Below are 14,022 nucleotides of genomic sequence, written 5' to 3' on the forward strand. Positions count from 1 at the left end.
CTCTTGTAGGAAACAACTCCTCTTACCCCTCCACCTGCTAATACTTTCCCTGGTCTTCAGCTCCTTCTTTCAAAACTAGGAGTCTAAACCCTGCTCCGTGTTGGAGCTTATGTAGTGTTCACTCCTTTTCGGCTCCTCACATGACAACCTGACACTTAGTAGCCAATGGTTAGGCATCGCATCCTGGGAGGAGGTCACATGTTCCCTCCCCTGAAGGACCTTGTGTTTATCAAAGGCTCCAACAAAGTAGCAGGATGGCGAGGGATGCAGTAACGGTGTGGGCATGTGGGAGTCTCGCTTCTTTCAAGAGAACCTGTAATTGTTGCCTTGAATTAGTGACGAGTGACAGATTTTCAGTTGCTCCAAGCACATTCAGGCTCTACAAGAGGCAAAAAGGGTTCAAAGTGATTTACAGCTCCTACAGTATTAACTTTATAAGAGATGTAAAGTCTAAGCTCTTATTTGCCATTGAACTGATATTAGAGGAAGTCCTACCACAGATCATTTAAAAGCCGCCTTTTCGAGTTTTTGGGAAACCGGCTTCTTTACAAATGTTTGAGCAAAAGGCAGTTAATTAGAAAACAGCCCTCACATATGTGGAGGAAAAAAAGTTTCAGAATCTCTGAGGAGTCTTAAAGGCCAAGTTCATCTCTAATTATCAGTTACACCCGTATTTAAGGTGTAACCTGTTCCATCTCATACCGTGCTCACCCCCTTTACCCCTTGCGCTCTGACAGTGGGCAGGGGATCCTTTCCCTGCATCCGCTGTCACATTGTAAAATCGGCGCAGCTGTGCGAATCTCCACCCACACAGGCGCGCCATCCAGTCACAGTGATCTGTGAATGAATAAACTACAAGTCCTGTCTGCCACTGTGACAGATGGCTTGTGGTTTTTAATGGACATATATTAATGCATATTTGTTTACCCCTTTAACCTAGTTTTCATTTTTTGAAAAATATTCTGCATGCTGTTTTTAAATCAAATTTAGGTGGCCTGCAGTGATTGCATGCCACTTTTATGCAATTTTCTATCTAAATCTTGGTGCCTAATGCTGTAGAGCCTGTGAATTGAATCTTCCAGCTTTTTCTGCTGTTCATATTCTGCTGCTGCTTTGACATAATGCTGGCTTCTATTGACAGAAAATAAACAAACTTCATCCATTCTATTTAAAATGCTTCTCGGATAGACTTTTCAATCAGCTTTTTTTACCCTCCTCTAAAAACTCTGCTTTAGCATGAAATCCTCTATAATTTGTGCATGCTGTTTCTATGCATGTTTATTGGTCTTCACTGGACTTTAGCCTTGGCCTGTGTGGCTGCACATTGATCAGACTTAGGCTGGCCATGAACAACTAAATCCCACCTCGGATATGATACTTGGTTTGGAATTAGGTTGTTTTAAGGGTTCACAATGATTAAAGGATTCACACGCTTCCAACTTCTGGAACATTTGCTTTCACTGAGACAGATTTTCCAGCTTGTTGAAAGACGCAAGCACTAGGAACTTCAGGTGCTGACAAAGAGCATGCTGATAGGAGGAAAAAGCAAAGTGACAGAGAAATGAGCGTATCCCTGTGCTGCTTCTCCTTTACTGTACAGTCACAGGCTAGGGGTATGTACATGACAGCCTGGACTCAGAGGCGTAAGGGTAAATGATGCTGGCTGTCAGACTGATGACACCCAGTTTTGGAAAAGTACTGCAAGGGTACAGCTCTGTTCTTAGAGGTGAGTATTGCAGCTGTTTATTTTTATATATTTCTTTTGTGAGCTATTTAGTCCCCAAATGAATGCTCCTCTAAAATGTAAGTCATATATTTTTATAAATCCCTTTTTTTTTTTTCCTGAAAAGGTCATATGTATTGTGTGGAGAAGAGTTATAATCTGTTGGGTTTTTATTGCTGTTTGTGTCTCCATTTCCTTCTTAAACAGTGGTGAAAACCAGAGATTCTAGTTTTTCCTCAATCATGCTTCGTTGCTGTTCAGTATTCCTATCCCTCATCTCCTGTCCTACTGACGGGAAAAAAGGGAAGGTTTTTCAAAGGGAACTTGGCTGTCAAACAAAAACATTGCAGGTCATTAACCCCTTGGTGCCGAAGCCTCCTGGTCCTTTAAGCGGTTTCTGATGCTAGGAGGCAGGGAGGGGTTTCTGATCACGTGAACACTGTGATTGGCTGTCAAAGCGGTCATATGATTGGAAAGCTCCCGGTTGCAAGTAGAGATCAGGAGCTTTACGTTAGCTGCCGGTAACTGTGCTCGGAGCACACAAGGCGTGTGCTCTTGGCACAGCTCTGTTTATCTTTATATATGCATATATGCGGACTCTCTGTGTTAGGGCCCACCTGCCGAGTGGCCACATATATGCATGCGGCTGGCGCAAAGCAGTTTAAAAAAAGTTTTACGAAGCTTGTGGTTTGTGCTTTTTAACTACCAAAATGTTACACTACATTAATCCTACATATAGGATCCAAATGTTACACTACACTAATCCTACATTTGCTTTTTTGAGACTGGTGAAGCAAAAGTGGATTTAAAACTGACCTCTGTTTTCTATCACTTTAAAAAGTTTGTTGGACCAAGCTGGTCCAAACAAATTTTTTCCTTCACTAACTGCTGCACTGGCTCTAAGCACTGTTTATACTGTATGTACATATATGTCCAGTATGTACATATGTGGCAGAGACTTCCCATCTCACACCTGAAAAAAAATCCGAGTCGGGCTGAGCGGAGTACAAAGCTGCCTATGAATGGCTGAGAGCCTTTAAGTGCTGCTCAGACAGACTCTGATTTGCTGTGTGAAACAGGAAGTCTCTGTCTCACAGCTGGTACCCAGCATTCTGTAATGTATGTAGCTAAAGCTGTACACAGCGCTTAGAGCCAGTGCGGCACTTAGTGAAGAAAATAGTTTTTCGGGACCAGCTTGGCAGTAAACCTAGAGATCAGCTTTAAATTGTGTGGATAACCAAGACTTTTTTTTTTTTTTGGATACGGTAGAGAATGGTTAAAACCCCTATAATATAGAATTTTTCTATTTGTGTCCTGCTAGGTAGATTTTTCTTAATTTCTTGTCCTAAAGATGCAACAGGAGATAAAAAGAAATAACCAAAGCAAGGAAAGTTCCCCTGCCTTAGATGTTTCCAAAACATTGGATCATTTACCCTCTCATCACAAGTTGAAATTTGGATTACCCCTCATTTTCAGTCTTGACAGTGGTCACCACGATAAATATAGAGGTGAATCTCTCCAGAGACATTAATAAAAATCCCAGCAGAAGATCTAAGCTTTCTCCAGTCCATCCAAAAGAAGAAAAAAGTTTTCTATTTTTTTTTCTCATCCTTTCCACACCACAATGCTAGTGCATTGTTTTAAAATGCTACTTGCATTTTAACAAAATACATGGAGATGCACATCAACGCAAGTCTATTGAGAGGAAAAAAAAGGTTTTTATTATTTTATTCCTTTACAGGGCCCACACAGCAGCCAACTTAGAGGGCATAGTGTGCAGTGGAAAGCTGGCTAGTGAGGTGCCTCAATGGCATAATATATCCTGGTATAAGGTCCAAAACTGCCCCTTATTCTCACATTGTGTGAGCAATAGATTCACTCAAAAGTGATGTTTGGCTTGCCATGATCTCTTTAACCTGCCTTCTCCTCAATATAGCTAGCGCAATGACAGTGATTAGGGCTGTTAAGCTAGACATCCCATTTGCCAATGCCTCTCCAAAACAAAAATGTTTTTGTCTCTGTCCCTATTTTTCTCCATCTCTACTTCCCACAAACAGGAAAAGTATGTGATGTTAGAGGAAGTAACCTGCAAAATGCATAGCAATTTCCCTCGCATAAAGATGCTTGCAATGCGTAGCCATCTTTCGGGCACTGTTATGTGTTTTAATGCACGTTTATATGTGAACAGGTCTTATGCATCTATAAATATAAAACCATATAAGAGATGGGGATACCAATGGGAACTCCAGACCTGAAATATAACACAGCCCCCCCCCCCCCCCAAAAAAGAAAAATCGGTTTCCTAATTTTTAGACCTATTCTTGGGGTATTTGAGGTGCTGATTCAGAAAATTGCATTGTCTAGACCAGTGTTGCTCAACCAGGGGTCTTCCTGGGGTTGCTAGGGTTCCTTGAGCATTGAGCAATGGTGGAGTAATCCCCCACCTTTACTGACCACAAATGAGGAAAATAGAGACCGTTTTCCACTAACTACCAATGTAAGGGGTCTCTTCTAAACTGACCACTGATGTTAGAGTGGATATTACGCACTGTAGGTATAATCCTTTTTAGCAGGGGTTCCACAGAATTTGAAAATTATTTCCTCAGGGACAAAAAAGGTTGGGAAAGGCTGATCTAGACTGTATCCGCTCTAGTTTTTTTTTTTTTAGGTCTGGTCAAATTTATATACTTTTTTTTTTAGTCTGTTTTTGAAAGATCTTGCTGATCAACTTGTTTTTCTGTTACCTAGTTTGTTTTCCTGTGCAAATTAGCAGATATAGAGAGAGCGTGTTTACTATCAAATGTAATTTCACTTCAGAAACATTGAATTCTAAAGTGTAAATTGTTAACTGTATTATAGTTATGATCGTATAGGAGGTTTGTGTATATTGCCACTCATATCGTTTCATTTTTGCAGATTGAGGACCATAGAGGTTATGGCTACTTTTTTATGTTTTTCATTCATGCTAAGGAGAATAAACAAAAGATAACAATAAAAAAACCTGGTTTTGGATGGGCGACCAGAGTGAAAAGTGGTATATGGCATTTATGCTTTATCTCAAAAACTAAAGCTGATGGGGAAAATTTGGTGACATTTTTGGAAACAGTGGGTCAAATTTACCCAGGAACAGGTCTAACTTTGAGGCACCACAATTTGTGTTGGCCTGCGTAATTATTTGGACCTGCCCATGCAGGCAAAGGCAGGTTTGCACTGTTAAACATTGGCGCTCTCCTGTCAGATGCCCCTCCTTCGGCCTTGTCTAAAATGTCAGTTTGTTAAATCACTTGGATCCAAAAAGTTAGATTTGCTAATATCTTCCCACAAGCATTACTTGTTCCACAGTAAAAAACACAATTTCTCTTGTGTTCATCGACGGACACAGCACTCCATAAATCATGACTACTGGGTCATATTGCCTCCTCCAGGAGTAGGACTAGGCAGAACAAAAAACACCTGGCTACGCCCATGGGCTGTACTCAGCTTGGTATATAACCCCTCTCTCTGCTCTAGGTTATCAGTTTTAATCTGTCTAGTCAGGAGTAAGGACCTAGGCTCCCAGCTGTGATCTCTGGTCCTAGCAATTTGTTTCTCCTACCTTATATCTTTTTTGTTTTTTCTCTCGAGAGAGATCTACAATCAACTGTCGGGCTGAGCGACAGACTGGATAATCTAGATCCAGTGGTCCCCCCCCAGCCAGCGAGCGCTTGCAGACCGCAGATGCATTCTAGGTAGGTCCCGACAGCCTCACAGACAGAGGCTGGCCCGTGAGTTAAACATCTCGCAGGGTTCACATACGACTGGGCTTGGGTCTGATTCGCAGCGGTCCCTTGGCCGACAGCTCCCCTACTTCGGTGGCGAGGATTCTGTCTGGAGTAAGCGACATGTGGGTAAAGGCCCAGGAGGAAGCGTATCCCGCCTTTTCCTAGTAAGTCTGTCTCATCTGATTCTGAGCCTGATGCTGCCGTGGATGTGACCCATCCAGGGGGGTTTAATATCGCACCCCCAGATCCATCCGATAGTGAGGATGATTCTTCCATGGTCGCAGCAGTGAATTAAAAAGCGCTGGTAGACGCACTTATCATTGCAGTGCTTGAGACTTTAAAATGGAGAATGCGGCTGATGTAGCCACGAATGTGGCTGTGTCGTTTGGTACGCATAAGTCACATCGCACTCCAAAGGTGTTTCCTTATGTGCCTTATTTTGACATGTTTTCCTGTTAGAAATAGGAACAACCAAAATTACCCTTTGTGGTCCCCAAACATTTTACTGTATGTTACCCTTTTAAGGAGAAACTTTTAAACAAGTGGACTAGTCCACCAGTGGTGGACCCTCCCTGTTTTCCAGGTTGAATAAAGCAACCATGATCCCAGTAAAGGAATAGCCATTGTTTAATGTCCCAGCTGACAAGAAAGCGGAGGCATTGGCACGCAGCATGTTTACTATGGCTGGTTCGGCATTGCGGCCAGTCTTTGTCTCAGCCCTGGTGTCTCAGACCCTAACTGAATGGGCTAAGCTTTTGCACCAGGGCCTGGGAGAGGTGAGCAGGTCCCTGCTGCTTATGTTGATTTAGCGGACTAGTTGGTCCATGGGCTGCAGTTTTTTCGTGATGCAGCTTTGGATACAGCTCCTGTGCTGTCCAAACTTTCTGTTTCAGCGGTGGTAAATAGGTCCGTGCTGTAGCTTAAGGATTGGTCCGCAGACCAAGCGTCTAAGAGAGCTCCCATTGACCTGCCCTTTCAAGGCGATCACCTGTTTGGGGCTACCCTGGATGACCTCATTAGGGTATCACGGGGGGGGGGGGGGGGGGAAGGAAGAATACCTTCCTGCCATAGTGTGGGAGAGTGAAGGAGCCTCGTCGCAGCCCTTCCTCAGCACATGGAAAATTTTGTGCTTTTGGGATAGAGAATAAGGAGAATAGATCTTTCAAATCTTCCCTGGGAGATTCCAAGCATCCTTGGGTTTGTAAGCCTAGAGCTAGCTTCTCCTGACCCACAGATGAAGGTCTGCCCTCACTCGTTATTGGGCTAGGGCAGTGATGGCGAACCTTGGCACCCCAGATGTTTAGGAACTACATTTCCCTTGATGCTCAACTACACTGCAGAGTGCATGAGCATCATGGGAAATGTAGTTCCAAAACATCTGGGGTGCCAAGGTTCGCCATCAATGGGCTAGGGGGATAAGTTTGTTTACTGTATGCAAATGCAAACCATGTTTAAAAAAAAATTGAAGATATTGTTTTATTATATTGCTTTTAGTCGCTACCATAAGTTTCCTCTAAAAAGTATATGCAAAGTATATGCAAAAGCCATAAATGTGTTTTTTTGTTTTGGATAAAGTAAGGGAGTAACTACTGTCAGTTATTTCTTTGCTATCTAAGGTAAAACCTCCTGGACTGTACACTCAGCAGTAGGTGGGACAATAACTTTATAATGTGAGGGAAATCCCTTTTTGGACAGTTACAGAAACAGTTGTCTTTGTAAGATTCCCCTCTATTTCTGTTCTGATGGAAACTTAGGATTTTGGATTTAGCCTCATTTTACTCTGGCGGTCAGGATAGTTAGAGTGAATCTCCTTAACGGGAAAATGGACAGCAATATATACTCTAGGGACAGATTTTACATTTCCAGACAAGCCTGTAGGAATACAAAATCTGCCTAAAGCAGATCAAATGCAGGTCAGAAGGAGGTCAGCTGCAGGTCAAATGCGCATATCAGTGAATTCTGAAAGATCGCAGAAGCCCCTTGATGCCCTTAAAGGAGAAGTTGCACATTCCACTCAATTTTAGCATTCAACATGACCCCCCGCCCCCCCCCCCCCCCCCCGTGATAATGGGCGAGGAATCTTCTCCCCACATTCCTGTCATTTGAAATTAGCATGGCCCGGGAATCCATTTCCGCTGCCAGCTTTTATTTTGCAATGAGCTGAGGGCGCTCACACTACTGCCAACTGAAAGTCGCACCTTTGCTAGGCGACTCGAGTACTACTTTGATGCAACTTTGGGGAATGCCTGGGTAATCTTCCTGTAATGTCAGATCCAAATCACATCAATATAGATGAGGATCCAACTTGGGGGTGATTTCCCTTAAAGTCTATGGTCACAAGTCAGCTAGAAGTCAACCTGAAGTAATACAGGAACCTTTTCTAAAATTCAAGCAACTTTAGTAGTGCTAATTAAGGCAGCTGACATTGACACACATGGGATTTCAGATGCCCTGCAACTCGGAGTCTAAAGTAGAACCCCAATTCACTGCAGTTTGAGCTGAGCCTAATCGCTAAAATTACTAATGTAACCATTCCACAGGACCCTCAGTTCATCCTATTCCACAAAACAATGTCTTCTGTTCCTACATATAAGAAATTATCCTTGTCACACTTCCTGAATGTGAACAAAAATCCGATCCCCAAATATTGAAAAACTTGCGAGTTGACAGGATACCCTTATTGGATGAGATTATTACTATTTTTAAAACACATTTTACAAAACTTAGGAGAGCTGGCTACAATTTAAAAAGCCTACTTGTGACTATCCCTGACGTTATTTTACAGTAGAGATCACGCTATATCAAAATAAATTTGTGAAGACCTACTGAATACATGTCATAACTCAACAGGAGACTTCCCTACCCCTATCCCACTTGTGTACCCACCATCTATGATTAAATATACCATTTTTGAAGGACTATTTTGCTTTGCTGTTTCCGGGCACTTATTACTGCCCTGTTACTGCATCAGCTCTTGCATTCTGCTTACAAAATTTGAACAGATTCAAATTTAAAGAATATGTGTGAAAGCATTTCATATATACGTGTTTTTTAAAACACTTTTTCTTTTTCTTTTATGGATAAAATGTTAATAAAATTTTATATAAAAGACTGTACACAGTACCTCATCTTTATTGTGTAAAGTCATTGTCCCATTACCTACCATGTAATGGGGATAAACTAAGGCAGACAGGTTTGAAATCCAGCCTGTATGACAATGACGGCTGCCCCCATAGATACAGTGTTGATATAAAGGGACAAGAAAGTATGGTATTTGCTGCAAAACCATATGAATATAAAGGAAAAAAGAAAATGAATTCCATTAACACATCTAAGGACTGGTATTCTGCAATATATGATTTCTTTTTTGTGTTTAGATATGCAATTGGTTCTAAAGCCTTAAGGTGTTTCACTTTAATTCATTCTAAGTATTGTGGTAAAAAACTTTTGTTGGAGTGGATCCCCCTTATACTTGAGCCCGATCTTGATCCAGCAATCTCGGGAGCAGAGGCTCTCTGGGCTCTGACTCTCCTCACTGGGCAGATTGATAGCAGCGGGAGCCAGTCAAGTCCCATGGCGAGGAAGCTGGGGGCTGGGCCGAGCCTTGCTGTCTCTCTCAATAGACACAGTCAGTGAGGCTCAGAAACTAGCCCGTACGAGTGCCCCCATAGAAAGTGGCTTTCTATGGGGACAGTCGGCGGGAGGGAGTAGCTAGGAGCGCTGGCTGGGTCCCTGAGAAGAAGGTCGGGAATGCTCTGTGCAAAACCATTACACAGTACAGGTAAGTATGACATGTTAATTATTTCACTTAGAACAAAGGAGGCTTTAATAACACTTTAAAGCATTCTGTATTTTCAATTTTACTTGTCTTTGCACCCTACTTAGAAAAGTGAGCTTGTTGAGCTGTAAACGACTACTGAAGGTGTTACATAGGCTACTTTTTTTATCCTAAAAAATACAAACTCTCCATAGGATTAAATAGAGGGTGCCCAGTGCATGTGTGGGCCTGACACTGAGACATCTTTGTGATTCTGCAGCTTTGCGGGCAATATCTTTCTGACTTGAGGACTGGCAAATATTAGAAGTCTATAAAAAGTAGCTAGGGTAGAGGGGACACCTTTAATATAAGTGTATCTGCACCTTTTTGTGTATTTCACTTTAAGCACATTGAGAGGATGTTGCACAATGCAACATTCAAGAAACAAACCCATTTACATCACTTGTGGGGAGTATTCATGACTCTTATCTGAAGTAGATTATGTATAATTTATATTAACGGTAATTAACCTGAAAAAAAATATGATGACTACAGGCGAACTACAGTGCTCAAATCTTTTGAAAAAAAGTCCAACAGCAAAATTAAAAAAAAAAAAAAAAAAATGCTTTATACACATCTGTTTACTGATTGCTGTGCTTAGCTGTCCAAGCCCACTTTATTCTCTTTAACATTGCTAAGCTCCTTCAATCCATGCAGAGCAGAACCATTGCCCAGAGAAGGATTTTATATAGATAAAGACCATATTGATGACAAAACAATAAATATATTATTTTTTCTTCTTTTTTTGGATATTGGCGTGGCCTTCCAAACAGCCGCTTAAGCTCTGGAGGCAGCAGAGCCAACGTTAGCTCCTTGGATGGCATCTTGCTTCCAGATCTGTGCACGCTGTCTGACAACAGTTGAAATGTTTTGTCTCTGCAGAAGGAGAATACATAAAAATGTTTATGCGAGGTCGACCAATCACAATGTTCATTCCTTCGGATGTGGAGAGTTATGAAGACATAAGAACAGAACTGCCACCAGAGAAGTTAAAACTGGAGTGGGTGTATCCTTGTCTTAAATTTTGTCCTCAATAGCATGTCAGTTTTTGGAAAAAGGACGTCAAACTGTATGTAAAGCCGGAATTTTTTTTTTTTTTTTTGTACATTAGGAAATAGTCACCCTGGTTGGGTTGTTCAGTTGGGAAATTTCCCTTCACCTCCTGTCCCAAAAACACCAATGGAAGTAAAAGAACATATTTCTAAAGGGAGAGGAAATCCTGTCCACTGGAATAGGTATCTCCATTGGAAGTTTTCCCATCGCCCCTCAGTTGCCTTTTGTACCTAAACCGATGGTTACCAGAACAAGTAGCGATGTTGAATCCCCACAGTGGAAAGTCAGACAGCAATACATTTATATGAGTTTAACCACTTCAGTTCCGGAAGGTTTTAGTCCCTTAATGACCAGGCTATTTTATGCGACTCAGCACAGATTTATTTTAACAATTGCGCGGTCGTTCGACGCTGTACCCAAAATACAGTTGATGTCCTTTTTTTCCCCACAAATAGAGCTTTCTTTTGGTGGTATTTGATCACCTCTGCAATTTTTTAGATTTTTGCAATATAAACAAGCGACAATTTTGAAAAATAAAAACACGTTTTTACTTTCTGCTATAAAACATTACCAATAAAAAGAAATCATTTTTTTTTTATCAGTTTGGGCTAATTTTTATTCTACTACATATTTTTGGTAAAAAAAAACCCCCCAAAAAGCGTATTTTAATTGGTTTGTGCAAAAGTTATAGTGTTTACAAACTACAGGATAGATTTTTGGACTTTTTGATTTATTTTTTTTATTAGTAATGGCGGCGATTAGCAATTTTTAGCGGGACTGCGACATTGCGGTGGACAGATAAAACCCCTAACTGACATTTTTGACACTTTTTGGGGACCAGTGTCATTAATACAGTAATCCATGCTAAAAAATATGCACTGTTACCGTATAAATGACAATGGGAGGGAAGGGGTTAATACTGGGGGTGATCAAAGGGTTCAATGTATGCCTAATTGTGCTTGCTAACTGTGGGGGGGGGCTCTATGACAGGCACACAGAGATCGGTGTTTCAGCTTAGCTGAAACACATGATCTCTGTGTGCTTGTGTGACAGAAGAGCCGCCTGCTTTGTTTACACAGGCAGGCGGCTCTCCTGTCAGTTTCCCCGAAGGTTGTGGGAGGCCAGCGGCGATCACGCCAGCTCTTCCTGCGGTCTGGCTCCCGCTGTGTCTAATCACAGCGGGAGCGCGCCGATGAGACCGCATGCTTCTGATCACGTAGCTCTACGTGATTTTGCGCAGCCGCGCAACCCTGCCGCAGTAAATCTGCATGGGGCCGGTCGGCAAGTGGTTAAATTTTCTCTTTAAACTGGTTGAAGTTTTCCGAAGGCAGCTGTTTCCTTTAGTACAGTTGCCAACTGCTCATCCCAAAGTAGGATGTAGGACTTCTGCAAGTTGCCTAGAAGACCGGTTTTAAAATACAGATAAGCTGTAAACCGCAAATGTGGTCTGAGATTGGTTCTTACAGAGCCTAAAAGTTGCATATTTGTAATGACGCATTTTCATAAATCTAAAACAAATCTTCCTTTTAGCAAACAGAAATTGCTGTTTAGATGTATCTATAAAAAAATTATAAAAAAATCTTCAACCATATGTAATATTGCTTCTGTTGCTTTCTGTAAAGTTTGTGGTATGTTGACCTTAACAGAAGGTTTTAAAGATATGGTTACCGTGGGAGAGACTGTCGAGCCAATGTTTACCTTCTCCCTACCGGAGAAATTGTATATTTCATAGCATCCGTTGTAGTACTGTTCAATTACGAAGAGAGGACTCAGCGCCATTATCTTGGTCACACAGATTGTGTTAAATGGTAATACTTTACACATTCAAACGAACTTACTGGTTGTCTGTTCTAAACAATATAGTACATTCAATTTTATTTTTTTTTCTATAGTATTGCTGTTCATCCAGATAAAATTAGAATAGCAACTGGACAGATTGCCGGTGTAGACAAAGATGGAAGGGTGAGTACCTTTCCAGTCTTTTCTTTTCTAGGTCTGAGTTGTGTCACCTATCGGTATCCCCTTCATCATATTACATTCCAGCATGATCATTGATGACTATAGGTTATATACAAAGTATATTACTTTAAATAATTGATATATATTTGTAATGTGATATCATTTAAACAGCACAAAACTGTTAGCAAGTAGTTATCTTATACTTTTTTGCATGCTTCTTAACACTGGGGCCCCTTTCTTTTTTAAAACTGTTATGTATTGGTGCATCTCATAAATTTAGAATATCCAAAAGTTAATTTATTTCAGTAATTCAATTCAAAAAGTGAAACTCAGATTTTATATAGTGGACCAACACTAGCAGATGACATGGCTCCCCAAATCATCTGTAGAAACTTCACACTGGACCTCATGCAACATGGATTCTGTGCCAACCCACTTTTCCTCCAGACTCTGGGGCCTTAGTTTTCAAATGAAATGCAAAATTTTCCACAGTGTGTCATGATTTGGGAAGCCATGTCACCTGCTGGTATTTGTCCACTGTGTTTTATCAAGTCCAAAGTCAGTGCAGCCCTCTACCAGGAAATTCTAGAGCACTTCATGTTTCCCTCTGCTGACCAGTTTATGGAGCTGCAGATTTGATCTTTCAGCAGGACTTGGCACCTGTCCACATTGCCAAAACTTCCAATACCTGGTTTAACGATCATGGTATCGCTGTGCTTGATTGTCCAGCAAACTCACCTGACTTAAACCCCATAGAGAATCTGTGGGGTACTGTCAAGAGGAAGATGAGACACCAAACCCAACAATACAGATGAGCTGAAAGCCGCTTTCGAAGCAACCTGGGCTTCCATAACACCTCAGCAGTGCCACAGGCTGATTGCCTCCATGCCACACCACATTGATGCAGTAATTTATGCAAAAGGAGCCCTAAAGCAAGTACTTGATTGCATACTATACTGTGCATGGACATACAGTACTTAAAATTAAGCCAACATTTCTGTATTAAAAAAATATTTTTTTTATTGGTCTTATGCAATAATCTAGTTTTCTGAGATACTGAATTTTGGGTGTTCACTAGCTGTAAGCCATAATCCTCAAAATTAAAAGAAAAATGTTCGAAATATATCACTGTGTGCAACTCATCTATTTAAAATTATTTTTCACTTTTTAAATTGAATTACTGAAATAAATGTATGTGTGTGTGTGTATATATATATATATAGATATTCCATAGATATAGATAGATATTCCATAGATATAGATAGATATTCCATAGATATAGATAGATAGATATTCCATAGATATAGATAGATAGATATTCCATAGATATAGATAGATAGATATTCCATAGATATAGATAGATAGATATTCCATAGATATAGATAGATAGATATTCCATAGATATAGATAGATAGATATTCCATAGATATAGATAGATAGATATTCCATAGATATAGATAGATATTCCATATATATATATATATATATATATATATATATATATATATATATATATATATATATATATATATATATTCCATAGATATATATATATATATTCCATATATATATATATATATTCCATAGATATATATATTCCATAGATGGATGATAGTGAGAGAGCCGAAAGCAACTTCAGGTTAATGTATCATGCTCAGACATAGCTGAATAAAGGGGGAACAAAATTTTCAGAATTAAATATACAATGC

The 14,022-nt window shown here is 40.5% G+C and overlaps 1 protein-coding gene across 6 annotated transcripts in view; it reads left to right on the plus strand.

The window, feature by feature from the left end:
• EML4 (EMAP like 4) overlaps positions 1 to 14,022 on the plus strand; it is a 351,241-nt gene that overhangs the window by 262,326 nt on the left and 74,893 nt on the right. For all 6 annotated transcript variants that reach the window (XM_082252333.1, XM_082252336.1, XM_082252331.1 and 3 more), the window contains 3 exons: positions 10,184 to 10,307; positions 12,013 to 12,162; positions 12,247 to 12,316. In XM_082252333.1, coding sequence (XP_082108459.1) covers positions 10,184 to 10,307; positions 12,013 to 12,162; positions 12,247 to 12,316 — 344 coding nt within the window. The remainder of the gene's footprint in view (positions 1 to 10,183; positions 10,308 to 12,012; positions 12,163 to 12,246; positions 12,317 to 14,022) is intronic.

The sequence above is a fragment of the Pelophylax lessonae genome (assembly GCF_965119305.1).
Source record: "Pelophylax lessonae genome assembly, chromosome: 3".
Lineage (NCBI taxonomy): Eukaryota > Metazoa > Chordata > Amphibia > Anura > Ranidae > Pelophylax > Pelophylax lessonae.